The 27,902-nt window shown below is 40.4% G+C and overlaps 1 protein-coding gene across 6 annotated transcripts in view; it reads right to left on the reverse strand.

Annotated features, from left to right (window-relative positions):
* Positions 1–27,902, reverse strand: part of DIAPH2 (diaphanous related formin 2) — a 1,499,255-nt gene that overhangs the window by 1,009,253 nt on the left and 462,100 nt on the right. For all 6 annotated transcript variants that reach the window (XM_033944799.1, XM_033944798.1, XM_033944797.1 and 3 more), the window contains one exon: positions 15,686–15,794. In XM_033944799.1, the coding sequence (XP_033800690.1) occupies positions 15,686–15,794 (109 nt within the window). The remainder of the gene's footprint in view (positions 1–15,685; positions 15,795–27,902) is intronic.

The following is a 27,902-nucleotide window of genomic DNA, read 5'->3' on the forward strand; positions in this document are numbered from 1 at the left end:
GAACGTGATAACAACCTCTTCTTCACAGTGATCAAAGTATTTTCCTCAAAAATAGATAAGATCTAACAACACACATTTTATTCTGCCATGTAATTCATTCGGCCTGGTCAAAGTCTTTTCCCATTATTTTGGTTTATCTAGATGCAGAGAAGGCCTTTGACAGGTCGAATGGAATTATTTATTTACTATCTTTGTTAATTTTTGTTTTCCTTCAGAGTTTATCCATATGCTTTGAATTAGAGAATGACACGGGGACCGTTTATCGCGGTAAACCGTAGTCACCGCAGTAAATCTGCAGGAATGGAGATATTTGCAACTGGTTTACCGCAGGAATGGGGACAAGACCTTCCACCACCCCGCGGGAACAGGGACAAGACCTTTTACCATCCCGTGGGAGCGATGAAAAGTTTTGCTCCTATGGTAAAAAAAATTGCATCCATGTCAAACTCGGCAACTCCTCCCCAGCTCCTCTTGGGCTGATTTTACCTTCAGGAGCCAGCCATGCCACACTGAAGACAGACGGAACCCAAAACCAAACCTGAGACCAATCTGATTTGAAGAATAAAATTACAGACAACAAAAGGTAGAAAAAAATTAATTTATTTTATATTTTGTGATTAGAATATTTCAGATTTGAAATATGTATCCTGCTAGAGCTGGTATTAGACATAACTGGGGGACTGCAAAGCCCTGGCTGTGATTCTTTAGCTTCCAGCTGGCTTAGGTCTCTCTCTGACCAGTGGGCAGTTGGCCTAGTTGCACTCCCCTAACACTATTCCTGCCATGTGTGACTGATGTATTTTGTTAGCTTGATTTTTCTATGTAGCATTCTGTAGTAATTTGGTTTGTTCAGTTTTCACAATAGTTGAGGGGATAATTGTGAAAGGGAAGGGGAGTCAGGGGTTTTGTTGATCCTTGCTCTGTATTATTTGTGCTTATAAAATGACAATTATACAGAATATTGTCTCTTTATACTTTAATAAAATAAGTTCAGTATAAAATCATAACTATTTGAGGCTTGTGTGGATGGGATCTGACAGTGGGGACGGGGACCAAGATCGCGGGGATGGGGCAGGGACGGAATCCAAGCTCGCGGGGATGGGGCAGGGACGGAAACCAAGCTCACGGGGATGGGGCGGGAACGGTGATAATTTTTTCTCCATGTCATTCTCTACTTTGAATCTTATACTCATCCGCCTGAGCTAGAATTGTGGCCAACTGAGACCTTTCTGAATGATTCACGCTCCAGCGTTGAACCAGACAAGGGTGCTCCATCTTGCCCTTACTCTTTAATTTAGCATTAGAACCCCTTCTGTCTGTGATACAAAATAGTGCAAATATTCAAGGTCTCAACTTTGGTTCCATTTAAATTAAGTTATCCGCCTATGCGGATGATGTACTTTTATATTTAACTAATCATGAATTGTCACTTAAAAAGTTTCAAGTTTATTTATGGCTTGATATACCGACCATCACATGTATCTGGACGGTTTACAATATTAAAAATTGGAAAAATCTAATATAGAAGAGTTGATCAAAACAATTTCCACATTTTCTACCTTCCCTGGTTATAGAATAAATTGGGACAAGACTGAGATAATGCTCTTAAATGATTTTTGTAACCCATTTTATCTTCCTAACTTGTCCATTAAATGGGTCCCCTCTGTCATTAAATATCTTAGAATATATTTTAGCAGGGACTTATTTACCTCACCCAAAACTAATATGGACAAACTTATAGCTAAGTTAAAAGACACTATGATTCCCTGCTCTCCCCTCCACTTTCATGGTGGGGTAGATTAGACTCCTTGAAAATGATGATTGTCCCAAAAATAACTTACAGGTTAAGTATGTTCTCAATATTATTTCCCATCTCTTTCTACAAATCATTGGAAAAACTGTTTTCTACCTTCATTTGGAATAATAAAACACCAAGAATTTCTTTAGCCAAATTGAAATTACCTAAGTTATCAGGAAGTGTAAATGTTCTTGATTTATTTCTCTATCACAAGTCTTTTTTTATTGAAACAAGTTTTGGAGTAGCTACTGCCATCATCCTTATCCACAAATCCCAGATGGCTATTTCTTGCACAGCTTTATATTAGACCAATTCCTTTATCTAATTTAGAATAATCAAGGTAAATCTAATCCCATTATAAAACATACTCATAAATTACTCCAATTGCTGGCCTCCTCCTTGGATATTCCCATATTGAAATATTTTGATATTTCTATATAGTGTAACTCATTGATACTGATTGGCAAAAAGCCAGTCTCTTGGTCCTCATGGAAAAAGAATCAATTATTTTATTGACCCCTTGTCTAAAAATTGGAGAACATTCTCAGAAGTTCAACAAAAGTATAATTTGATTGATACTCAATTCTTTTCCTGGCTTCAATTAAGTTCAGCATTTCGTAATAGCTCTATATCTGCAAATGATGATAAACACATTACCAGACATTTAATTTTGCAATTAAAATTTCATTCAAGGGTCATATTGCATCACAATTATACATTTTTTAAAAAAAGATTCTACCTTCCTCTGATACTTCTTCACTTCATAAAGCATGGGAGGAAGATATTCATCAATTAATAACCAATTTGGATTGGGAGAATTTATGGTTCTCCACATTCAAAGCATCTAGATCTACTTCTATTATGCAGTCCATATACTTTATTATTCATAGATCGCTTTGGACCCCTCTGAGATCTCATATGATTGACTCTTCCTGTGGTCTGTCTCTAGGTAATCTGAGACATCTCTTGCTTGATTGCTCTTATGTTCAAAATTATTATGTTCAAATATGGTCTACCATTTGTGATATAATCCACATATCTACTTCTTTCCAATATAAAATAATTGTGTTTAAAGGGCTTATTTCAAGTCATCTCTCTTTTCTTCTTATTGTTTACTGATTGATACATTATTAGTGTTAGCACTGAAAATTATTGGTGCATCTTAGAAAGATCTCTCGCAATTACATTATGTTAAATACTGGAATTTGATCTGTTTTATCTATAGATATGAATGTTACTTTGTTAAGAAAAATAATGCTTTTGGTTCTTTAAACAAAAAACAGCCTGCTCTGAAAGACTATTTGGCTCCTCATTCTTAATAGGTGTCTGTAATATTTATTTGATGTGATACATTCCCTTTCTATGGTTCTGTTCATTGGTTTTGTTTATTACTCTTTGTTACTGAAAAATTCTTTAAATAAACGAAGACTTTAAAAAAACATTTATCAATATAGCTACACTAAAGCAACAATAAAAAAATATTTTGTCTTATCTTTTATCGTTTCTGCTTTAATCATCCTATTCATTCTCTTCTCGCCTCATTTCTCTCTCTCTCTTCTCTCTGATCTATCAGCTCCCCTGCCCCAGCATTCTCACTCTCTTTTCCTTCCTCTGTGACTTCAGCCTCTCCCACTCTTCCCTACTGCCTTATCTAATCTCTCTTGTCTCCAGGCCATCTCCTTCCCAGCCTGCCATGTATTAAGGCATCTTCCCCTCCCACCCCTAAGATCTGGCACCCTCCATCCATGTCCCACTTGAGGTTTTATAATTCCCCCCCATTCCCTTCCCCTTCCTCTCCCTCCCTTGTTCTCTTTTCTTTGTTACCCCCCCCCCCCAAACACAAACACACACACACACACACGCCGTCAGCAGTACAGCCTTCACAGCTCTTGCCAGCATCAGGTCTTCCTATCTGCTGAGTCCTGCCTACTTCCTGTTTCTGCAAAGGCAGGACCTGGCAGAGAGGAAAGCCTGATACTGGCAAGAACAGCATGTTATGAAGGCTGCCACTGTGGAGAAGTTCCCGGACAATGATAACACCAGCTCTCAAAGCACATCTTTATCAGCCTGCACTGAATTGGTGAGTCCCATTTTTTTACCAGAATGATTTAATTCATCCAAAGTGAATTGGTCAATCGATTCAAATCAGGCAGCTCTACTGGAGAGTGAATGCATCATTTGTTTATGTTTCTATGTCTCTGGAGAGGACAGACTCAAATAAAGCTTCCCTGGAATAGAGAAGTTCATTGGTACCTATGCACATACAAAGTGAAGCAAATTTTTCAGCCCAAGGAATTTACCCTGTTAACAATTAAAATACTTAGGCAAATTCCTTGAACCTGACAGAATATCTAGTAAATGTATCTCACATATCACTGATTTCTAAGTATATTTATATCCAAAGACAGAGCTAGATAGAAAAATTTGCCATTTTGTTCATCAGTAAAACTGGTTTTCCACACAGTGGAGGATTGTATGATCTTGAAGCATGACAATAACCTTTCAATAACATAATCATGCAGTTGGTCCTTCCACCACCAAACTCTCTTTTCACACTGGCCTGTAAGATTACCAAACTTACAATCTCAGATGATCTTATCCTCTGAAGGGCAAATGTACACTCAATCATTATCTCATTCAGAAAAATTATTTCAGGACTTGACTTTATCTGTATCTTAACTGAAAACAAATACATCACATGTGAGACAAGTTCTACTAAAAAGATTCTCACAAATATCCCAGTTAACTTCAGATTGACTTTTGATGTTTAATTCATTCATCCATAACCTACAGGGCATATGTGAAAAAAGATGAGGACAAAACATTTTTTACAATTTGCACATGAAAACAATAAGCAATGTGAAAATTCTATTTATTGAGATTTTCTGGGATAAGTAAGCAATAAGGCATACCTGAGAAGAAAGTGATTGTGCTAAAAAATAGAATGATCACATCCTCTAGGCACACTCATTCATCCAGAGAATATCCTGAGAAAACTTTTGTTGCATATGAATCCACAATTCAAAGAGATATATAGAAATATTGTGTTCTAATTAATTTCCATTTCAGAAACTGTTCATAATGTTGCCCTGTTTTTCATAATAAAAATGTTATAATAGAACTTATGGGAAAATTTGGAGCAAATCTGACACAATATTTTAACTGATCCTCCAAGGTGTCAAATTGCAGCTTCTAACCAGAAGTAAATTTTTAAAATTCAAAGATGACATCCAAGTGGCTTTTCATATAAAAATATACTTATCAGAATGGCTGAAATGTTACCATTACATTAACAACCAAGAGTTCAAAACTCTGATTTATTCTTCTGTTTTTTCCCCATGATGGATCAGAATGGTGACATTTGTTTGTAATAACTTCCTTTCCTTGAGACTACCAGCAAATGAGAAGCAGAGAACCTGAAGTGTCTTGGTGATATTACCCATATAGGGAGTGGTACAGCCTGAAACACTTCAGTATGAGAATGACAAAGCTACCCAAGAACTTCCAAACAGATTTTAGAGGGACTCAACAAACTGATTCAGAATTGAGTGAGCAGACCAGAATGATGGAAGCCCTTAACATGCTGTCTTCCTGACCAGAACCTGTCAACATCCTATTAGTAAAGTTGAGACAGAGGGAATGTACCAAAGCTTGACAGGGTGGGAAGAAAACAAAGCTCTCTACAAATTAATCCAGGTACCTCTCCTCCCTTGTAACCAAAAAAAAAAACAACCAAAACCCCAAAACTGTTGTAACTTCACTGGAAATGTCCAGTTAGCTCTTTTGTAATCCGCCTTAAACTGCAAGGTATAGGCAGAATAGAAGTCCCTCATGTAATGTAATGTAACTGCCGTGTTAAAGGCACTATCACCCTTGACTTGAACATCAATCTTTTAATACTTCATAAATAAGTGGACAGTCGGCCGAGTTGCTGTCCTACAAATATCCTTTGAAAAGACTGAGCCTCTGTCCAAGAAGCTACTTGTGTTTTGGTAGAATGGATGCAGAGCACAACAAGAATCTCTTTCCATGCAAGAATGTAAGATACTAAAATCACTCTAGCCCAGCATGCAACTGAAGACTTTATGGCCACTTCCCCTTTGAGGGGGCCATGAAAAAGGCCCAAGTGGCAGTCGACAGTGAACCCAGAAATTCAATGCTGGGGGCCATATCTGACAACTGGCGTTGAATTTCTGGTCTATTTTCAGCTACATTTGATATAGCTGGCCAAGCAGATATTCATTGGCTGACTAAGTTATAGTGACCAAAGACAGACCTGCTATTTAGAGGAGGGGGGGGGGGGGGGGTCTATCTAGCTACTAAACATACTGTAGCCAGTCAACCAATGAATACTGGTGATGACTGGATAAGTCACATGAAACTACCACTAACCAGGATATTCAACAGGAGATAGCCGACTATCTTCCGCTGAATATTAATGGTTAACTAGCTTAACACTATTTACCAAGCTCCAAGTTTATTTATTACTTATATACCACCCATCAATGGAGATTTACATTCAAGTGCTCAAACATTTTCCAAGCCAGCAGAAAAGATCTATATGACCTACAAAATAGATTTGTTGACTCCAAGTATTGCAGGAGAACTTTGTAGATATCCAACTTAGTGCAATCTCTGAGATGATCATAACTTGTCCTTCCTCTAGAATGCCAGAAGGGACATAACTTGATTGAAAGGAAAGAGAGAGAGTACCTTAGGAAGTAAGGAAGTCTCTGTTCTGATGGAGACAGTCAGTCTGAAAAGGCTAGATAATGATCTCAGCATGAGCGCTTGAACTCAGAAATCCTTCTAGCGAAACAAATGGGTACCAAAAAACTTATCTTCAGGCTTAACGCCTTAAAAAGCACATGCTTTATAGGTTTGAAGGGCTATTTATTGAGGGCCTTGAGGACCAAATTGAAGTTTATTTTATAATTTTCATTTAATAATTTCATTGTTATATTGAATACAATAACTGGATAAACAGAAACAAAATGTAAATAACATAAACAATTATAATAACAATACACATTGAGGAAAAAAAATTAGGATATAGGAGGCAGGTGGGTGCTGTGATGTTATTTATCATACCGCCTTTAAACACCGGTGCAGATGTGGTGATTTGACTGAGCACTTTTATATAGTTAAATATAGTTTATTTTTATTTTTATATTGAATATACTGCAAGGATTTCTTTAGGTTATTGTTTATATTCAAGGAAATCCATTTATTATATGATATCCTGCTTTATTATATTGTTGATAACCAATAATTCCCCCACATCTTCCTTGGTGAAGACTGAAGCAAAGAATTAATTTAATCTCTCCACTATGGCTTTGTCTTCCCTGAGAGCTCCTTTTATCCCTCAGTTGTCTAGCAGTCCAACTGATTCTCTTCCTGGATTTTTGCTTTTAATATACCTAGAAAAGCTTTTACTGTATATTTTTGCTTCCAGTGCAATCTTCTTTTCAAGGTCTCTCTTTTCCTTCCTTATTAGCACCTTGTATTTAACTTGCCATTCCTTGTGCTGTTTACAATTCTTTTCAGTTGGATCCTTCTTTCACTTTCTCTAGAATTCTCTTTTAGCTCTAATACCTTCCTTCACCTCACTGATTAACCATGATCTTCCTTCCTCTTTTTTTAATACATGGAATATATCTAGTCTGGGCTTCCAGGATGGTATTTTTGATTAACACCCATGCCTGATGTAAATTTTTGATCTTTGCAGCAGTTCCCCTAAGTTTCTTTTTTTACTATTTTCTTCATGTTATCAGAGTCTCTTTTTGAAAGTTAAATGCTGTTGTATTGGACTTCCAATGTGAACTTATTCCAGTAATTATATCAAATTTGATCATGTAATAATCACTGTTATCAAGCGGCCCCAGCACCATTATATCCCGCACCAACTTTTGAACTCCACTAAGAATGAGGTCTAAAATTGTTTTGCCTCTTGTCAGTTCTTGAACCAGCTGCTCCATAAAGCAGCCCTTGATTTTGTCAAGGATTTGCCCACCCTCTTCACTCTACCCACAGGCTCTGCTCTTCACCTTGAGTTCTCAAGCAAGGTCCTCGGCATCACTATCGATTCCTCCCTCTCCCTCAACGATCACCTGAATTCCTTGGCAAAATCATGTTTTTTCAGCCTCCACATGCTGAGGAAAGTTAGATCCTATTTTCACCAAAAACACTTTACCGTCCTTGTACAATCCATCATCTTATCCAAACTCGATTACTGTAATGCCATTTATCTATGCCTAACAAAAAAAAAGTCTTTGCAGACTCCAGCTCATCCAGAATACTGTGGCCAAACTGATTTTTGCTAAACGCAAATTTGATCACGTCTCCCCTTTACTTATCAATCTTCACTGGCTCCCAGTACTTTCCAGAATTCACTTCAAATGCTCCTGCCTGGCTTTTAAGATAATTCATGGCATCCTTCCGCCCCTAATCCCTCTATCCTTCCTCGCCCTGACGCCTGCTACCACCAGATCAGCCCACAGACATAAACTATCCTTCCCCTCTCTACATGGCATCCTCCACGCAGGTAAACTGGGAAGATCCCTCCTCTCCAAAATCACTGGCCTTTGGAACGATCTCACTATCCTGCTGTGGAACCTGGGCTCCCTCCAACTGTTCCGAAAACAACTGAAAACCTGGCTTTTCTCTAACATATAACATCTCTTCTCCTGTTTACATCCCCTCTTTTCATATGCTCTTGTAAACTCTCTCTCCCCTCTCTTCTTATATTTTTACGCTTTGTAAACCGTGTCGAGCTCCACTTCCGTGGAGATGATGCGGTATATAAACTTAAGGCTTAGTTTAGTTTAGTTTAGATTTACATCTCCCTAACATGTCTTGGCATTACATTTACCCAGTCAATTTTGGGGTAGTTGAAATCATCCATTATTATTGTGTTTCCCAGTTTGTTAGCCTCACTAATTTCTGATAACATTTTGGCATCTGTCCTTTCATCCTGATCAGGCAGATGGTAGCACACTCCTATCACTATCCTTTTGCCATTTACACAAGGAATTTCTACCCATAGGGATTCCAAGGTGTTGTTTCTGCTCTTATAGAATTTTCAGTCCATCCAATTCAAGGCCTTACTTAACCTATAATGCTTTGCCTTCACCAATTTGATACACCTTATCACTGAAATATAGTTTGTATACCAGTATGGCAGTGTCCCATTGGTTATCTTCCTTTCACCAGGTCTCAGAGATGCCTACTATATTTATTTATCTTTCCATTATGTGCAATATATTCTAACTCTTCCATCTTGTTTCTTAGCCTTCTGGCATTTGCCTATAGACATTTCAAACAATGTCTGTCATATTTATTTACAATTTGCTCAGCAGTTGGCATGGATAATTTGTAATCTTTAAAATCAGCTTGCTCTGAATTTAAGGAAACCTCGTCTACTGTGGCCTGCATTGCAACCTTGCTATTGGGATGTTCTGTATTCTCTTTTATGATGATATCTTTTAAAGATACCTTGTTCCGAACCAGTTTCTAGTTTAAAAGCTGCACTATCTCCTTTTTACATTATAATGAGATGTAGCAAATCAACAGAGAGGTGAAGCATTTAAGAAATCTGGAAGCATTACAACATTAGTTGGTCTTGTCAAATTACTTTTCAACAATATATTCCTCTTGATATAAGATGGTTCTGTGCATGATGCCTTAGTATCTGTTTGAAATGAAATTTTAATTTATTTTATGTGACACATAAGAAAAAAAGAGTTTATTACAAGAACATTTTCAAAAATTCATTGGCAGTCAAAAGAAATTAAAAGACAACCATATCAGTTTAAAGAAAGCTGCCCATGATTATCTTGAAATTGCCCATAAAAATCTGCTGTTTTCCAGAATTGTGCACTCTATAAAATAAAAACAATACAAGAAAAGTCATTAGCATGAAGCTTAAAATATTCCCCTTGGACTGGTATCTGTGATAGAAAAATAACTCGATCTTTGCTCTCATAATTTAAAATGTCATCAAAAACTGTTGATGGAAAGCCCTCTTCTTCCTGAAGGATTTTCACCTTCTGTTTCACAGTACATGTGAGATGTGTTTATATAGGCATGTTGATGTGCTATAAAAACTGAGTAAAAATACTAAAAAAAACCCATCTATAATCAGATTCATCAGAGAGTATAGGATATGTACTGAAGTGACAGTTGCTATTTTAAATATAATGCTTTGTAAAAGTTTTCATATACTGGTAGATTATTCACATTCTATTGTCTAAAAAATACTTGTACAATTTAAATTGCACAAATTAGGAACTTGTTTCACTGATCTATACAACATATTTTACATTCCCAATATGAAAAAAATACTTAAATAATCAAAAAGTCATTTAGGGGCATTAAAAAACAAACAAACCCTAAAATGTCAAAAAAAAACCCAGCATAAATTGTCACTTGCATTTCCTAATCACCAGGACATCCATATACCAATTTTTGAAACTGTCTTTCTGGATGTCTTGTGAGGTGTTCTACTTGTTGTGCACTCAAGACTAAAGAGAGGCTTGTTGGGGAGGTGTTCTGGGCAGGCTTTGGGCATGATTAGACTTGGCGCCTTCCTGCGTTAATCAAATGTTTCCCAAGATCTCCTGGATGGAACTTAGGCTAGACCTGTTGTGAAAGTACCCAAACAGACCAGAAGAACACTGTAGGGATTAAGTAATGACCCTTCCTCACTTACCCCAGTGGTTACTGACCCACCCCTGAAATATCTGAATAAAACAGCACATACCTGTAAGAAGAACGGCAGCACTTGGTATGGGAAAGCCTAGTACAGCACCACACATGTGTCTTAAGTAGCCTGATAGGTGAGTTAATGAGCCATAAAGAAGAGGATCCAGTCCCATAAGCCACTCTAACAATTACATTTATGGTGGAAAGTGTGAGGCCACCAAAATCCTATTATACTGCCTTATAGGTGTCACCTGCAACCATAAGGATTATTGGAGTGGTAGACAGGTGGGTATAGTAGGTTTTGGGGGAGTTTTGGAGGGCTCACCATACATTATAAGGGGGTACATCTGGCAGCTTTTATGTGAGATGTACACCTGGCAGCTTTTATGTTAAATTTACAGCAGAGCCCTCTAAGATGCCCCACTGATCTGTTGGAATGTCTGTGTGGCTTAATCCATTAAAATGCTTGCCCCTCCCATGTCCAAATGGTCTGGATTTGGACATTTTGCACTTGAACATTTCTGTGGTCAAAAATGGTGAAGACAGTTAGGCATTCTAAGGTTGGACATCCTGTCAGCCAGGACATCTAAATAGGTGATAATTAAAAAGAGGGATGTCTAGTGGTTTTGCTAGTTTTGAGAATGTCAGTTTCTCTGCCTCCAACTTTGGATATCTTCTAAGACATCCTATCAAAAATGCCCCTCCATGACAACTTAAGTCTTTAGACACTTTCAAACAATATTTGGTGGAAGCCTCTTTTGCAAATTGATACCAGCAATTAGTCACTGAGTATGTCTATGAATAATACTATTTATCATTTCTGTAGTGATACTAGATATAAACAGAACTGTACACATTATATTCAGGTATTTTCTTTGTCCCTAGTGAGCTGTTTTTTTGTACCTGGCTGAGGCAATGGAGGAATACGTGACTTCCCCAAGGTCACAAAGAGCTGCAGTGGAAATCAAACCCAGTTCCCCAGGATCTCAGCTCTCTGCACTAACCATTAAGCTACTCCTTCAAATTTTGCCCATTCTTGAAAGAACAGCTCAAGCTCACTTAAACTGGTTCGTGATCATGTTAACTACATTTTTCAAAGCTTGCAATCAATATTTTCTTGAAGATTTTCTGGGGTGTGCAAGTATAATATTAGGCACATAGGCTTTGAATGTAAATTATTGGGAGAATGGAAGAATTTACACCCCCTAAGAAGTACTATATATACTCAAAAATAAGTTGATCGGAGTATAAGACGAGGTACCTTTTTTCCTCGAAAAAAAGGTTGACTTCAATAAAAGACAGTGTGTGTGTGTGTGTGTGTGTGTTAATATTTATGTCCCCTGCCAGGATCTGTGCTCTGCCACACCCTTCCTCACTCCCTCCCCTGCCAAGCTCTGCACCCTCCCTCCCAGGCTCTGCATCCAGCCCTCTCCCTTCCTCCCTGCCAGGCTCTGAACCCTGTCCCACCTCTCTCACCGAGCATACCACTGGGCTGAAGGCGCCTCCCCACCCCTGAATACTAGCAGGTGGGATCACAAGCGTTCCTGCCGAATGTGCACCCCTACCTCTTACCCCCATGAATACCAACAGAAGGGATCCCAAGCCCTCCTGCCAAAGATGCACCCCCACCCTCCGCAAACCCCACCTGAACCCCCACCTGAGCTACACCAACCCACCCCCACTACCCCAGACACCCCTCTAACTAACCTTAAAATTTGGCCAGTTGCCTAAGGCCCTACCCATAGGAAGGGACTTAGGCAACTGGCTCAATTCCGGTTGGCCCAAGTGCCTAAGGCTCCTCCTATGGGCGGGCCTTAGGCACCTGGGCCAATCAAGCCCTAGGGCCCTCCCTGATGCATCCCACAATGCACCAGGAAGGGGCAGGCCCACCATTCTGAGGATGGAGGACCTGCAGCAGGACAGGGGACCCGGCCGTCTGAATTTAAGGTTAGTTAGGGGGGTGTCCGGGATAAGGGGGTGTACAGGGTAGTGGGTGGTGTCAGGACAGTGTGGTGACATTCGTTGGGCATATGGGGGGTGCGCCTTCAGCAGGAGGGCTTGGAATCCTGTCTGCTGGTATTTGGGGGGTGGAGGTGCACCTTCAGCAGGAGGGCCTGGGCTCCCTCCTGCTGGTATTAGGGTTTGTCGGGGGGTGCCGGTAGGAGAGATTGGGCATCTCTCCTGCCAGTTCATGGCAGTTCGGGGGGGAGGATGTCGGCAGGAGAGATTGTAATAATAGACAACTGTTCATACTTTTAAACAGTATCTAATATATTTTTCAAAACCATTCACTAATGGTCCTCAGCGACAGCACCAGGGACTCAATACCTTCATAGTCCATGGCTTTAAGTGTCTTCTCCTCATCGGACTCCTTTTATACTATCTTTATTTGTTTTTAAATAATTTAATTCATTAATAGTTAACGAGTATTTAACTTAGTGGTCGCAATGCATGGATATCAAGCCAACATGTTTTGCCTGATAAGGCTTTTTCAAGCCAGTAATCCCTAAAATATAAATTACAGCTTTAGTATCTTGATTGACCATTTAAAAAGTACCATAAAACTCCATTAATTTAACTTTATCTAAACCTTTAAAACATTAGTTTAAAAAACTCACCTTCCTGCTTACAGCTACTGTTTTAGACCACAGCCATCATCCAAAGATGGCGGCGGCGTGCTTTTGACTTCTTAAGTAACCCACATCGGAACCAGCTGGGGGATGATGTCATCAACCTCGCTAGGAACCGTGTCAGGAACTCAGCCTTCTCTTTATTGCCATACTTCGATACTGGACAACTAAGAACCCGAGGACACCCCCAGAAATCATAACAGGGTAGCCCATTTCAATTCTAAATTCAAACCCTTTGGTTCTACAGTATTAAGATAATATATCCATCTCTGTTCCTCAGTATTAATTGGGAGGAGAGATGGATATATTATAGAGATGGATATATTATCTTAATACTGTAGAAGCAAAGGGTTTGAATTTAGAATTGGAATGGGCTACCCTGTTATGATTTCTGGAGGTGTCCTCGGGTTCTTAATTGTCCAGTATCGAAGTATGGCAATAAAGAGAAGGCTGAGTTCCTGACACGGTTCCTAGCGAGGTTGATGACATCATCCCCCAGCTGGTTCCGATGTGGGTTACTTAAGAAGTCAAAAGCATGCTGCCGCCATCTTTGGATGATGGCTGTGGTCTAAAACAATAGCTGTAAGCAGGAAGGTGAGTTTTTTAAACTAATGTTTTAAAGGTTTAGATAAAGTTAAATTAATAGAGTTTTTTGGTACTTTTTAAATGGTCGATCAAGATACTAAAGCTGTAATTTATGTTTTAGGGATTACAGCCTTGAAAAACCCGTATCAGGCGAAACATATTGGCTTCATATCCCTGCATTGTGACCACTAAGCTAAATACTCATTAACTATTAATGAATTAAATTATTTAAAAAAAAAAATAATAATAAAGATAGTATAAAAGGAATCTGATGAGGAGAGGACACTTAAAGCCCATGGACTATGAAGGTATCAAGTCCCTGGTGGTGTCGCTGTAGACTGTTAGTGAATGGTTTTGAGAAATATATTGGACACTGATAAAAGTATGAACAGATGCCTATTATCATCTGTGAGTTATACATTTCTCAAAATAAGTTAGTTCTATTAAAAACTTTTGTGCTTTGGTAAATTGAATTATACAAAAATGGGCAGGAGAGATTGGGCATTTCTCCTGCCGGTTCGAGGCAGTTCGGGGGTGGGATCGCGATCGGCGAGATAAGGCATCTCTCCTGCCATGATCATTGCGGGGGAGGGGGTTCCCAGATTAGACATAGTGTTAGTCTGGTCAATTAAACTGCTGAACTTAGAGGTAGGCCATTCTAAAAAAAAACCCTCAATTTGGATGTTTTTTTTTTGAGACTGGACATTTCCCTGTTGCCTACTTTCAGCATTTAGCGACTTAGGCCAAAAGGGAGTTTAGATGTTTTTTTTATTATGCCCCTCCATGTATATTAGTATTAGACCCCTAGTATGTGTCAAGTTAGGATAATAACTTGTAATGTAAACTTGTACTGAAATTATGGCAAATCCAGTATTGGGCCATCTTAAGATCATCACATACAATCACACCCAAGACCCGCTTTTCTGTCGTACACATAAGTTCTTCACCCCCTAAATTGTACCGTTCCCTCGGGTTTTTGCAGCCCAGATGCATGACCTTGCATTTCTTAGCATTAAATATTAGCTGCCAAATTTCAGATCATTCTTCAAGCTTCGCCAGGTATACGACAGGACCCTGGCCTCAGAAGCCTTACAATAATGATAACAACAATCTAAAAGTGTTCTTAAGGCAATGGAAGGTGAAGAGGCTTGCTCAAAGTCATAAGAAGCTTCAGTGGGGGATGTGAGAGTTGAACTCTGTCATCCCTGGTTCCCCTAAGCAGTGCCAACCATTTATGCTGTTGCCTGCTCCTTTGGAGTGGACAAGACAGTATATTGATGATGCTAAACTGTTTGCTGTTTAAAATGATGGACCTGCCATTGCACCAAGAGATATTCAAACACACAGCCATTTTTATTGCATCCCCCAAATCTGTATCTTTGGTAACTATATCATAAAGTTCTTTTGGTAGGCTTGTGGCCAGTATATTTTAATCTTTATTTTGCATTCACTCTATAAAACATAAAATAACTTGATTATTTATCCTGTAATATCCAGATCAGCTCAACTACTGTGACTGGACATGGTACGTATAAGCTCAGACAGGTAAGTCCCACTGAACATTTCATGGGCCTTGTTAAGGCATTTAAAAATAGAACTAATTTGGGTTTACTGTGATAATAAGTGTGAAGATTTGTGAAATCAAGATTTTTGGGATTCTTATTCTTAATCCCCTTCTGAATATAATTACTCATTCAAGTTCTATGTAGAGTATATGATATAAACTCTTTGTTCAATGTATTTTGACTATATATTTGGATAGAAGAATGTGAAAAATATACAAGGGTGTAAAGACACAAAATGAGTAAACAAGTTCATTGCTGAGAATGTGTGTGTGTGGGGGGGGAGGGATCAAGATTTTCCAAATAAAGTCTAGTGCTCCAATATTAATAGCATAAGTAGGTATATCAATGTGGAAAGGATTGTAAGAGGTAAAAAAGAGAATGCCAAAAAAATAATATTAACTCACCTGTAATTGCAAAGCATCATGACTCTCCAGTCCTTCCACAATTGAAGCAAACCGTTCTTTATTGTATCTCTCTGCTGCAGTAGTTATGGCCGCAAGAAGCTTATCTAGGCTAAAAATGAGAATGTCAATGAATTAGAGCTTTTGTGCAGCACATACCTTGGTGCTTTATACTTCTATAGTAAAGTTTTTCTCTACTCCAGCATATCTAGGATAGGAGGACTAGACAGCTCACAACCTAGCACAAGAAGGTTTTTTTTTTATGGGGGGGTAGGGGGTAGGGAAAAAGGCACATTACATTATTCAGCATAACAATTCTGCATCTTCAGAATGCCATGACATGAAATAACACATAGGGGAGCTATAAGCTTAATTGTTTATGTTCTGTGAAGTAGTATGATTAATATATAAGAATGGATATAAATGATATAGGTATATATTTTAGTGTTTGAGTTAGTGCTTATGAGCTATCAATTTAAAAGCATTTATGCATAAAATCCTTCAAAGTGGTTCATCTCTCTTTCTTTTATGGTTCTTAGCACCTTATGCTCTTACATGCACAGGGTCAATTGGTGGTCCTTCCTCTTACCAATGATAACTTTTCACAATTCCATATTTAGCTTGGTAGGGCCTACGTTATGGAAACAGCTCCCAATGGCCTTATGAATATAGAGATCTGTGCCTTTTTTTAAAAAGATGCTGAAGACACATCTTTTTCAATAAGCTTTCACAGCTGAGCTCTGAGCACGTTTTAAGGTGGGGGTTTTGTTAATTGTTTTTTTATGAAACTTAGTTAAGATTATACACTGGAGCCTGGGGGTGTAGTAGCCCAGTAGTGCCTTTATCTTTTTCATTTACCTATTCCATATTATTAGAGTTCTTTTCAGACAGTTGAGTCCTATGTTTTTAGATTATTTTATTGTACTCTGCTTTGATTATCTTTTCCTACGCCATTAATCAAATGCAATAATCCTGAAATGGCCTGTTATAGAGCTGGACAGATCAAGAGGAGTCTTCCTTTGCCCAGCACAGCAAGAAGCAAAACAAAAGAAAGGCAAAGCTGATGTCACAATACAAATCAAGGGATTTTATTGAAAGTTCCTATGAGAAGTCCCAACTAGGATTGCGGTTTCGGCAGAACACTGCCTTCCTCAGGAGATAAAACAAATTGATAACAGGATATTACAGTGGTATCTTTATTTCAGGTAGTCTTGAAAAAGGAACGTACTGAAAGAAGTACTGACAGCCAAACTTCTAAAGAAACTTGTCAAGGAACTCGCAGTGAGAACCACTATAATATCCTGTTATCAGTTTGCTATGTCCCCTGAGGAAGGCAGTGTTCTGCTAAAACCGGATTCCTAGTTGGGACTTCGCATAGGAACTTTCAATAAAATTCCTTGTGTTGTATTGTGACATCAGCTTTACCTTTCTTTTGTTTGCTTCTCGCTGTTATAGAGCTGCCCAGAGTATATGCAGACAGAAGAATGCATGGAACACCATTAATGAGTATTGATATTATAGTGGCAGGGTTTGGACTTAGGCACAAAGTTTGGATTTTCAAAACCATATCTGTAAATTTTTCTGCACATTACATATCTAGTGTAAATGTGTGTTTTTTGCTATTTTAGTGTGCTGATTTCTAAAGGGAAAGTGTGAGTATACTCCCCTTGTAAGTTTGTGCAACTTACGCACAAATTTGATGCACAAGTTAGGCTGCCTGTTAAAAAAAAATTATCTTCCCCTCTAGGAGTAAGTGTAACAACTCATGCTACAAGCATTGCATTATGGTAATGCTACACTGTCTGTATATTCCAGTTTTCATACAGTAGTAAAGATGCAATATGCCATGGTAGTATACTGTATGTGGAGATGAAAGAAATGTATTATAGAAAGGTTTTGAATAAATTATCCGATCTAGGGCCACTGTGATATTATTTACCTGAAGATCTACCTAGCCAAGGGGTAGGCAATTCCGATCCTCGAGAGCCGGAGCTAGGTCAGGTTTTCAGGATATCCACGATGAATATTATTATTATTATTATTATTATTATTATTATGTTCTTATATCCCGCCATACCCAAAGAGTTCTAGGCGGTTTACATCCATTACATTAGGATCCGGTCTGAACCCGGATTTACAAAAATTTTGTCGGAATTGCAGGTAGCGTGGAAGGAAGCAAAGTAGTTTTAGCACAGGTTTATCGTAGTTGGGTGAGAAGATAAAATGGAGGGTGTGGGAAACCAGAGGAGGGGGGGGAGAGGGATGTGGGGGTGGGGGGGTTGGAGTGTATGCGGGGGGTGAGGATTAAGGGTCTTGTTCGCGGAAGAGGTGTGTTTTGAGAAGTTTTCTGAAGTCTAGGTAGGTCGGGGCCTCTAGCATCATTTGGGCTAGCCAAGGGTTCAGCTTGGCCGCCTGGAAGGCGAAGGTTTTGTCGATGAATCTTTTGAGCTGGCATGGTTTTATGGAGGGGAAGGTAAACAACTGGATTCTGCGGGATTTCTTGTTGGTGCAATACATGTTGAAATGTGGGGAGAGGTATTTTGGTGAGAGACCAAATACTGTCTTGTAACAGATGCAGGCGAACTTGAAGAGGACTCGGGATTCGAAGGGTAGCCAGTGCAGTTGGTGGTAGAAGGGGGTGATGTGTTCCCATTTGTTCAGGCCGAAAATTAGGCGGACAGCTGTGTTTTGAATCAGTTTTAGTCTTCTGGTGATTTTCTTTGTGGAGCTTAGGTAGATGATATTGCAATAATCCAGTATGCTGAGGATAGAGGATTGAACTAATAGTCGAAATGCAGTGTCATCGAAGTATTTCTTTATGGTACGGAGTTTCCAGAGTGCTGAAAGGCCTTTCTTGACAGTGAGGTCTGTGTGATTTTCTAGGGATAGATGTTTGTCAAGCGTGACTCCTAGTATTTTTAATGTTTGTTCGAGTGGGAAAACCAATCCTTTCACCTGGATTGTGGTGTCTTTGATTTTGTCTTTGGGGGTGGCTAGAAAGAATTTTGTTTTGTCTGGGTTGAGCTTTAGTTTGAAGGAGAGCATCCAGAGTTCTATCTGGCTGAGTATGCTAGTTATGTAGTTGAGAAGATCCTGGGATAGACTGGTTAGAGGGATGACAATTGTGATGTCATCTGCATAGATGAAGAATTTGAGCTTAAGTTTGTGAAGGAGGTTACTGAGGGAGGCGAGGTAGATATTGAATAGGGTGGGGGATAAGGGGGAGCCTTGTGGTACACCGCAGGAGTTCACCCAGCTGTAGGAGAAGTTGTCATTTTTGTGTACCCTGTAGGATCTGTTTCGTAGGAACCCTTGGAACCAGCTGAGTACCCGGTCGGAGATTCCAATGTGGGCCAGGCATTCCAGGAGAATAGTGTGGTCAACTAGGTCAAACGCACTGCTTAGATCAAATTGTAAGATCAGGGCGCTGGAGCCCCGACTGAAGAGTATGTGCAGGTGGTCTAGTAAGGAGGCGATGATGGTCTCTGTGCTGTGGTCCGTGCGGAAGCCCGATTGATTGTCGCTTAGGATATTGAATTTTTCCAGGTATGCGGAGAGTTCTGCTTTTACTGCCCCTTCCGCGATTTTGGTGAATAGTGGTATGTTAGCTATTGGTCTGTAATTGGAAGGTGCGTTGGAAGAGTCCTTTATGCTTTTTATGATTGGGGTTATTAAGATATGTCCTTGTTCTGGAGGGAAGTTTCCTGCGGATAGTAGGGAGTTGACCCATAGTAGCATGTTAGCTTTGAAGTAGATCGGAGCCGTTTTCATCACATTTGGGGGGCAAGTATCTAGTTTGCAGAAGGATTTGGTGTATTTGTTGTAATATTTGTTGAAGGTTTTCCAGTCGATTGTGGTAAGTTGGTTCCAGTTTAGGTCGGATCTAGACCCTTGGTCTGGTTTAGCTATGTCGATGTCAGGGAGGATGGGAAAGAGCTCCAGGGGATTGGTCTTGGTGGGTAGTGCTGATCTTAGTTTTAGGATCTTGGAGTTGAAGAAATCCGCTAGGGTGTTGGCGGTTAGTGTTGAATCTTCCTGGTTGTTAGTGAGTGTTTCAATGTTGTAAAGGTTATTGACGAGTTTGAAGAGGTTGCTGCTGTTGGATGTGATGTTTCCAATTAAGTGTGAGTAGAATTTTTTCCGTTTTTCCTTGGTAAGGTTTTTGTAGGTTTTTAGTTTGAGTCTCCAGGCAGTTCTGAGTTCCTGGGTTCCTGACTTTATCCATAGTCTTTCTGACTTTCTGAGGTCCCTCTTTAACAGTAACAGCTCTGTGTCGAACCATCCCTCCTGATTTGTGGTTCTGATGTGGCGAGTTTTTAAAGGGGCTATTTCATTTAGGATGTTAGTGCTGTCAGTGATCCAGGCGGACATGAGTTGATCTATTTCTTCGTCTTGTTTTATGTGGGTGTCATAGCGAGACCAGAATTCCTCTGGGTCTATCTTTCCTCTAGTAGTGTGGGTTGTGATGTTTCTTGTTTTGTTGTTTCTTGAATGTTTTTGTTGGCAACCCAAGGAAAAGTCGCATAGTCTGTGGTCGGACCATAGGGAGTCTGTCCAGTTGGCTTGTTTCCAGTATATTTTTGGGTCGGTTAGCTCGTTGGAGGAGAATGTGACCAGGTCTAGCTGATGGCCCTTTTGGTGAGTTTTGGTTGGGGGGGGTTTGAAGAAGCCTAGTTGGGAGGTGAGTGACCAGAAGTCGGCAACTTCTGGTTGGTCCGCTTGCTCAAGGTGGATGTTGATGTCTCCGCATAGAAGGTTGTAAGGACTTGTTAGATAATTAGTTAGTAAGGCGTCAGCGAGGTCCTCTTTGGCTAGGGACCATTTTTGGGGTGGGATGTAGAATAGAGTGATAGTTAGCGAGGAGGCAAGGGATTTAGAGGTGAGTGAGATGGTTAATATTTCTGCGTTGGGAGAGGATTTGGTGTTGAGTGCCGTACAATTAAGCTGATCTCTGAAGATTATTGCTAGGCCTCCTCCTCTTCCTCGAGTTCTGGCCAGGGAGAGGATCTTGTATCCTGCGGGTAGGCAATCTTTGATTATAATATCCTTGTCTGATAGTAGCCAGGTTTCGGTGAGTAGTATGAAGTCGGGGTTGGTATCCGTCAGCCAGTCTCTGATTAGAATGGCTTTGTTCCTCATGGATCTAATGTTTAGGTAAAAGCCTAGTAGGTTCTGGTGGTTTGGGTGGTTGGCTGGGGCATAGTGGGAGTAGGCCAGTTTTTTTAGTGTTCTAGGTTTTTTTGAGCTGGGTTTGGTGGGTTTGCGGGGGGGTGGAGGATTTGGGAGCCGTATTAGGTGAGAATGTGGGGTGTGGGGTGTGAGCGTGGGTACTTTGGGTTTTGGAGGGCGATATAGGGAGAAGTGGACAGGGATGGTGGTTGTGTGTGATGGGTCAGCAGAGCAGATCCTGAGGGTGATGAGATATAGTAGGAGTAGTGCTACGCATTGAGGGGTGTTTGGCCTTGCCATGGTGACACGCTCGTGGGGGGGGAAGAGCGTGGGGTATGGTAGTAGTCGGAGGGGGGCTGAGGGGGGGATGTGATGCAAAGTTTGGCAGGTTTCAGCGGCGCAGTGGACAATATAAAGCTGAGCCGGTTACAGCGGTGCCAAAGGCGGTACAAAGTTAAGCAGGTTGCAGCAATGCAATAGATCGATGTAAAGTTAAACAGGCTGAACAATTTTAGCGTGTGCGCGCGGTGCAGTAGGCGGTACAGTACAATGTAAACAATGTAAACAGTAGGTAATACAGTACAGAGTTGCGCAGGTTACAGCGGTGTGTTAGGCAGTACAAAGTTAAGCAGGTTGCAGCAATGCAATAGATCGATGTTAAGTTAAACAGGCTGAACAATTTAAGCGTGTGCGCGCGGTGCAGTAGGCAGTACAGTACAATGTAAACAATGTAAGCAGTAGGTAATACAGTAAACAATAAGGCAGTGCAGTACAGTGTTAACTTTTTCTGGGTTCTAACGGATGAGGCGGTGCAGTGTAAATAACACTATGTATTGCTGTGATCCAGTTGGGGGGGTCGGACTGACTGGCGTCGCTCGCAGTCGCTTGCAAAGGCGCGTGCTAAGGCGCACGCGCCTTAGACGTGCGCCTTCGACGGCACGCCGAACGGCTGCACGCCGTTGGTGCGGCGGCTTTATTTGTCGGGTTCGGGAGAGGGGCGGAGCTGGGCTCGCACGCTCCTCTCCTGCAGGCTCTCGCTGCCTCGGCTCCCCGCTCGCAGCAGTGCGGGGGCCAAGTGAAGAAGGCCGCTCTCCGGGGGGTGCGGCGGCTTTATTCCTCTTCGGGAGAGGGGCGGAGCTGGGCTCGCACGCTCCTCTCCTGCAGGCTCTCGCTGCCTCGGCTCCCCGCTCGCAGCAGTGCGGGGGCCAAGTGAAGAAGGCCGCTCTCCGGGGGGTGCGGCGGCTTTATTCCTCTTCGGGAGAGGGGCGGAGCTGGGCTCGCACGCTCCTCTCCTGCAGGCTCTCGCTGCCTCGGCTCCCCGCTCGCAGCAGTGCGGGGGCCAAGTGAAGAAGGCCGCTCTCCGGGGGGTGCGGCTTTGCATGTACTGCCTCCTTGAGATGCAAATCTATCTCATGCATATTTATTGTGGATATCCTGAAAACCTGACCTGGCTCTGGCTCTCGAGGACTGGAATTGCTTACCCCTGACCTAGCCTGTTTATAGGTTTGACAAAGGTTTTTGTTATCTTGGTCTGTGTTCATCTTATTTATTTGAGACACCTCGCACAAGAACATATTACTTGGCTACTGATTTATTTTATTTTATTTTTTTTAATCTTGCATTGTTAAATGGAAGCTTTCCACATTTGATGGGATTGGTAATGCTTTCTCCATTATTAAAATACCTTAATGGGCTGAATAATGGCATTTTAGTTATAGGCTCATAGCAAGTGGCAGTTATATAGCTGAACTCTTACGGGTATACCTTTGGCAATTTAACATCTTAGATTCCTGACCGGCAGAACTTTAATACTGAGACTTGTATGTTGGCTTTGATTTCTGAACTCAAACTTACTTTAGATTATTTATTTATGTGCTTGATTTTTTAGCCCATCCTCACAAAAGAGCCCAGAATGGGTTACAAGTTTATATATATAATAAGGGTTTACATACATAGTAAGAGATGGCAGTTTTACAGATTGATATACATATTGAGAGGTAGCAGTTAAGGTTTCCATATATAATAGGGATTACAGTGGCACTTGGGTTATAGTTATAGTTTGTATACATAAGAGTTAACATTGGCAACTTGGGTGCTGGGTCTATTTACAGAACAGGATAGATTCTATGGCTTTCCACTTAGTAGCAGTTTCTTATGAACAACTGTATCAGGATTAATGATTTCTCATAAAGTGCATAGTAGCCAGAGCTATTTTTGATAGCAAGATGATTTTGGTAGATTTCCAGAGTTAAGGACTTTGGTTCACGGGTTTGGAAGTATGGAGGGTCTGGTGTGCATTGGTTTACAGGTTGGAATAGTCTATGTGGCTGTGTTAAGAAAGAAATGGGTTTTTATTGCTTTTCTGATGTTAAGAAGCTTGGTTATTGATCTGATAGGGGACAGGAGTTCTTGCCACAATTTGGGAAGGAAGCTAGAGTAAGCACACCTACAGGCGCATTCTATGTGGAGGGTTTGTGCCAGTGGAGCAGGCAATCTTATTTCGGTTTGTGATCTTAAGAGGTCAGTTTGGGATATATGTTGATAGTTTTTCTGACATGTAGGCTGGAATAATATTGTTGAAGTATTTGAAGACTAGTGTTAGGGCTTTGAAGATGGATCGGTTTCTGATGGATAGCCATATTGAGGCCAGTGCTGGGGTAACGGGGTCACAGATATTTATATTTTTGAGTAGCCGAACTGCTGCATTTTGCTGTAGTTCTTTAGTTTGCTGTAGTGCTGTAGTTTCACTGTAGTTTCTTTGAAGATAGTCCTATGAAGAAAGAGTTACAGTACTGCATGTGGGATAGTACAAAGGCATAGAGTAGTTGAGTGAATTCTGTTTCAGTGAAGTATGGTCTAATTTTCCTTAGTTGGTGTAGCTAGTAGAAAGAGGTAGATACTATTTGGAAGATATGGCTCAAGAGTGAAAGGTCAGAGTCGAGTATAACTCCAAGGCTTTGCACTTGGTCTTTGGCAGAAAGGGCTGTGTTCCAGGTGAAGGTAGGATGGGGATGAACACAGCTTTTTTTCAGGATCCATAGCAGTTCCGTTTTGGATTTGTTCAATTGTAGTCTGTTCATTGTCATCCACTCTTTGATTTTGGTTAAGCAATGTTGTAATTTTGAGGTTTGAGTGACTCATTTTTTTCTTAATGGAAGGTAAAGGTGGATCTCATCAGCAAAGGAGCAGATCTTAATGTCATGCTTTGAGGTGATGTTGAGTGCTAGTCTGATGTACAGGTTGAAAAGCAGTGATGATAGTAAGGTGCCTTGGGGTACAACTTGGAGGTACACCTTGGGGTACGCCCTGAAGTGGTTTGGGTTGTGATGTATCTGATCATAGTAGCACCATCTGTGATCTATTGTTTAAGGAGGATAACCATTGCAATGCAGTGCTACAGACTCCAATGTTAGCTAGTCTGGATAAGAGAAGAGTGTGATCGATGGTGTCGAAGGCTGCACTTAAGTCAAGGAGAAAAAAGCTTTGTGTCTTCTAGCAGTTATTGATTATGTCCCTTAGTACTGATTTGATACTGTGGAATCTCCTGAATCCAGATTAGTAGATAGACTAGTAGTTGTTACAGTATGATTTTTTACTAGGATCTTTGACACGAATGGGAGATTATTATGTATGTAAACTTATATAACCCGTTCTGGGCTCTTTTGGGAGGACAGTCTAAAAAAATTTAAGCAAATAACTAACCTCCTCCTTCACAAAGCTGTGCTAGCGTTTTTAGTGCCAGCTGTCGCAGTAACAACTCTGATGCTCATAGAATTCCTACGAGCATTTGAGCTGTTACTGCTGTGGCCAGCGTTAAAAGCACTAGCACAGCTTTGTAAAGGAGGAGGTAAATTTGAGACAGGTATAAAGTTGCTTGGTTGGTTGGGGTCAGAGTTGGTTTTCTTTGGGATAGGTCGAACCACAGCTCGTTTCCTACTTTAAGGAACTACTCCGGATTGTAGAGATTTGTTGATTAAAGGAATAATTGATTGTAGGAAGGTTTCTTTGGCTGATATTAGTAGGTTGGTTGGGCATGAGTCTAGGGTCGAGCTTGTGGGACATAGTGAGTCTTATTATCTTGGTCAGGTCATTTAAGGTGACTGTTTTAAAGTGGTTGAGGGTATTGGTACTTGGACAAGACTGCATTTAGTCAGTTACACCTGCTTTGCCAGATTCAATCCTATTGTACTCTGTTTGGACCTCTAGAAATTAGCTCATATATTTGTACTGTCATGAGTTGACTATTGTAACATCTTATATTTGGGTCTTCCAAAGAAGCTTTTATCAAAGCCCCAAGTGGTCCAGAATTATGTTGTTAAGGTAATTCTGGGTAAACTCAAACATGACAGTGTTTAAACTTTGCTCAAATTTCTGTATTGGCTACTAGTTTCATTTCAAATGGAACTTAGAAGTTCTTTACTTATCTTTTAAATCAGTGTTTCTCAATTTCTTCAAGCCAAATACTCCCTAAGTCTAACAAATATCAACCGAGTACCCCCGCCCAAGCTCTGCCCCAGACCTGCCCAGGCTCCACCCCTGACCCCACCCCCTTAATAATAGTACTAATTATAATGCAATTTCTTCCATCCATTTTTCATATACACATAATATAAATTTAATAAATAATGGTAACCACAAAATTAAAAAAAAAAACACAAAGCACACTGTATGCACAGAAAATGTTAATCATTATTTATATTCTTTATTTTTTTCCAAAGACATCAAGACAGATGACTTTAAAATATGCAATGTCACCTCAGTAACAACTATAGAACAATAGACAAATGTAGAGAACAATATAGACAGCAGATATAAATTCACAAAACTGACACATTTTGATCACTAAATTGAAAATATCTCAAAACGTCCGATACCTCTACTTATAAACAGAATCTAGCTTTTCTGTAATGTAAAGTTATGCTATGTAAAATAATGTAATGTAAAGTTATGTAAGTACTGTAAGATAATATAAAGTAATGCAAAGTAAATCTATGTAAAGTTTATGTAAAGTTATGTAAAGTAAGGTATGCAAAGTTTGTAAAGAAATGTAAAGTATTGTATTGTCATCGCCTGGAAATGACCAGCCATCTTCTAATGTAATCCGCTTAGAACCGCAAGGCACAAGCGGAATAGAAATCACAAATGTAATGTAATGTAATGTAAAATAAAATTATTTTTCCTACCTTTGTTGTCTGGTGATTTCATGAGTTTCTGCTTGCATTTCCTTCTGACTTTGCATCAAATATTTCTTTCTTTCTCCCTCCTGCACGCTTCCGCTCCTCCAGACCCCATTCCCTATCCCAAACAACATCTCTCTCTCTGTCCCTCCATGAATCCAACTTTTCTTTCTCTCTCCTCCACCCCTATTGGCAACATGTTTCTCTCACTGTCCATGAGGAAGGGAGTGGTGAAGGAAGATAAAGAAGTGGCAGAAAGACTTAACATGTTCTTTTTGTCTGTATTTACAAAAGAAAACACATCCAACATACCGGAACCTGAGCAATTATTCAATGGAAATCAAGCAGAAAAATTAACATCCATGGAAGTGAGCCTTGAAGATGTACGCAGGCAGATAGAAAAACTAAAAACTGACAAATCCCCGGGTCCGGATGGAATCCATCCAAGGGTTCTGAAGGAATTAAAGGAGGAGATAGCGGAACTACTGCAGCAAATTTGCAATCTATAACTGAAAACAGGCATGATCCCGGAGGACTAGAAGATAGCCAACATTACGCCCATCTTTAAAAAGGGATCAAGAGGTGACCCGGGAAACTATAGACCAGTGAGTCTGACCTCGGTTCCGGGGAAAATGGCGGAAGCACTGATAAAAGAAAACATCGATGAACATTTTGAAAGAAACAAACTTCTGATAACCAGCCAACATGGTTTCTGCAAGGGGAGATCGTGCCTAATGAACTTATTGCACTTCTTCGAAGGAATTAACAAACGGATGGACAAAGGAGACCCCATAGACATCATATATCTAGATTTCCAAAAAGCCTTTGACAAGGTGCCCCATGAACGCCTACTCCAGAAACTGAAGAACCATGGGGTGGAAGGAGACATACATGGATGGATCAGAAACTGGTTGGCGGGTAGAAAACAGAGGGAAAGAATGAAGGGCCACTACTCGGACTGGAGGAGGGTCACGAGTGGGGTCCCACAGGGTTCGGTGCTCGGGCCGCTGCTATTTAATATATTCATAAATGATCTAGAAACAGGGACGAAGTGTGAGATAATAAAATTTGCAGACGACACCAAACTATTTATTGGAGCTCGGACTAAAGAGGACTGCGAAGAATTGCAAAGGGACTTGAACAAACTAGGGGAATGGGTGACGAGATGGCAGATGAAATTCAACGTTGAGAAATGTAAAGTATTACATGTGGGAAACAGAAACCCGAGGTACAACTATACGATGGGAGGGATGCTATTAAATGAGAGTACCCAAGAAAGGGACTTGGGGGTAATGGTGGACATGACAATGAAGCCGACGGCACAGTGCGCAAAGGCCGCTAAGAAGGCAAACAGAATGCTAGGTATAATCAAGAAGGGTATTACAGCCAGAACAAAAGAAGTTATCCTGCCATTGTATTGGGCGATGGTGCGTCCGCATCTGGAGTACTGCGTCCAATATTGGTCGCTGTACCTTAAGAAGGACATGGCTTTACTCGAGAGGGTTCAGAGAGCGACGCGTCTGATAAAGGGGATGGAAAACCTTTCATACGCTGAGAGATTGGAGAAACTGGGTCTCTTTTCCCTCGAGAAGAGGAGACTTAGAGGGGATATGATAGAGACATGAAGGGCATAGAGAGAGTAGAGAGAGACAGATTCTTTAAACTTTTGAATAATAAAAGAACAAGAAGGCATTCAGAAAAGTTGAAAGGGGACAGATTCAAAACGAATGCTAGGAAGTTCTTCTTTACCCAACGTGTGTTGGACACCTAGAATGCGCTTCCAGAGAGCGTAATAGGGTAGAGTACAGTACTGGGGTTCAATAAAGGATTGGACAATTTCCTGCTGGAAAAGGGGATAGAGGGGTATAGATAGA

Source organism: Geotrypetes seraphini, chromosome 5, assembly GCF_902459505.1.
Source record: "Geotrypetes seraphini chromosome 5, aGeoSer1.1, whole genome shotgun sequence".
Taxonomy (NCBI): domain Eukaryota; kingdom Metazoa; phylum Chordata; class Amphibia; order Gymnophiona; family Dermophiidae; genus Geotrypetes; species Geotrypetes seraphini.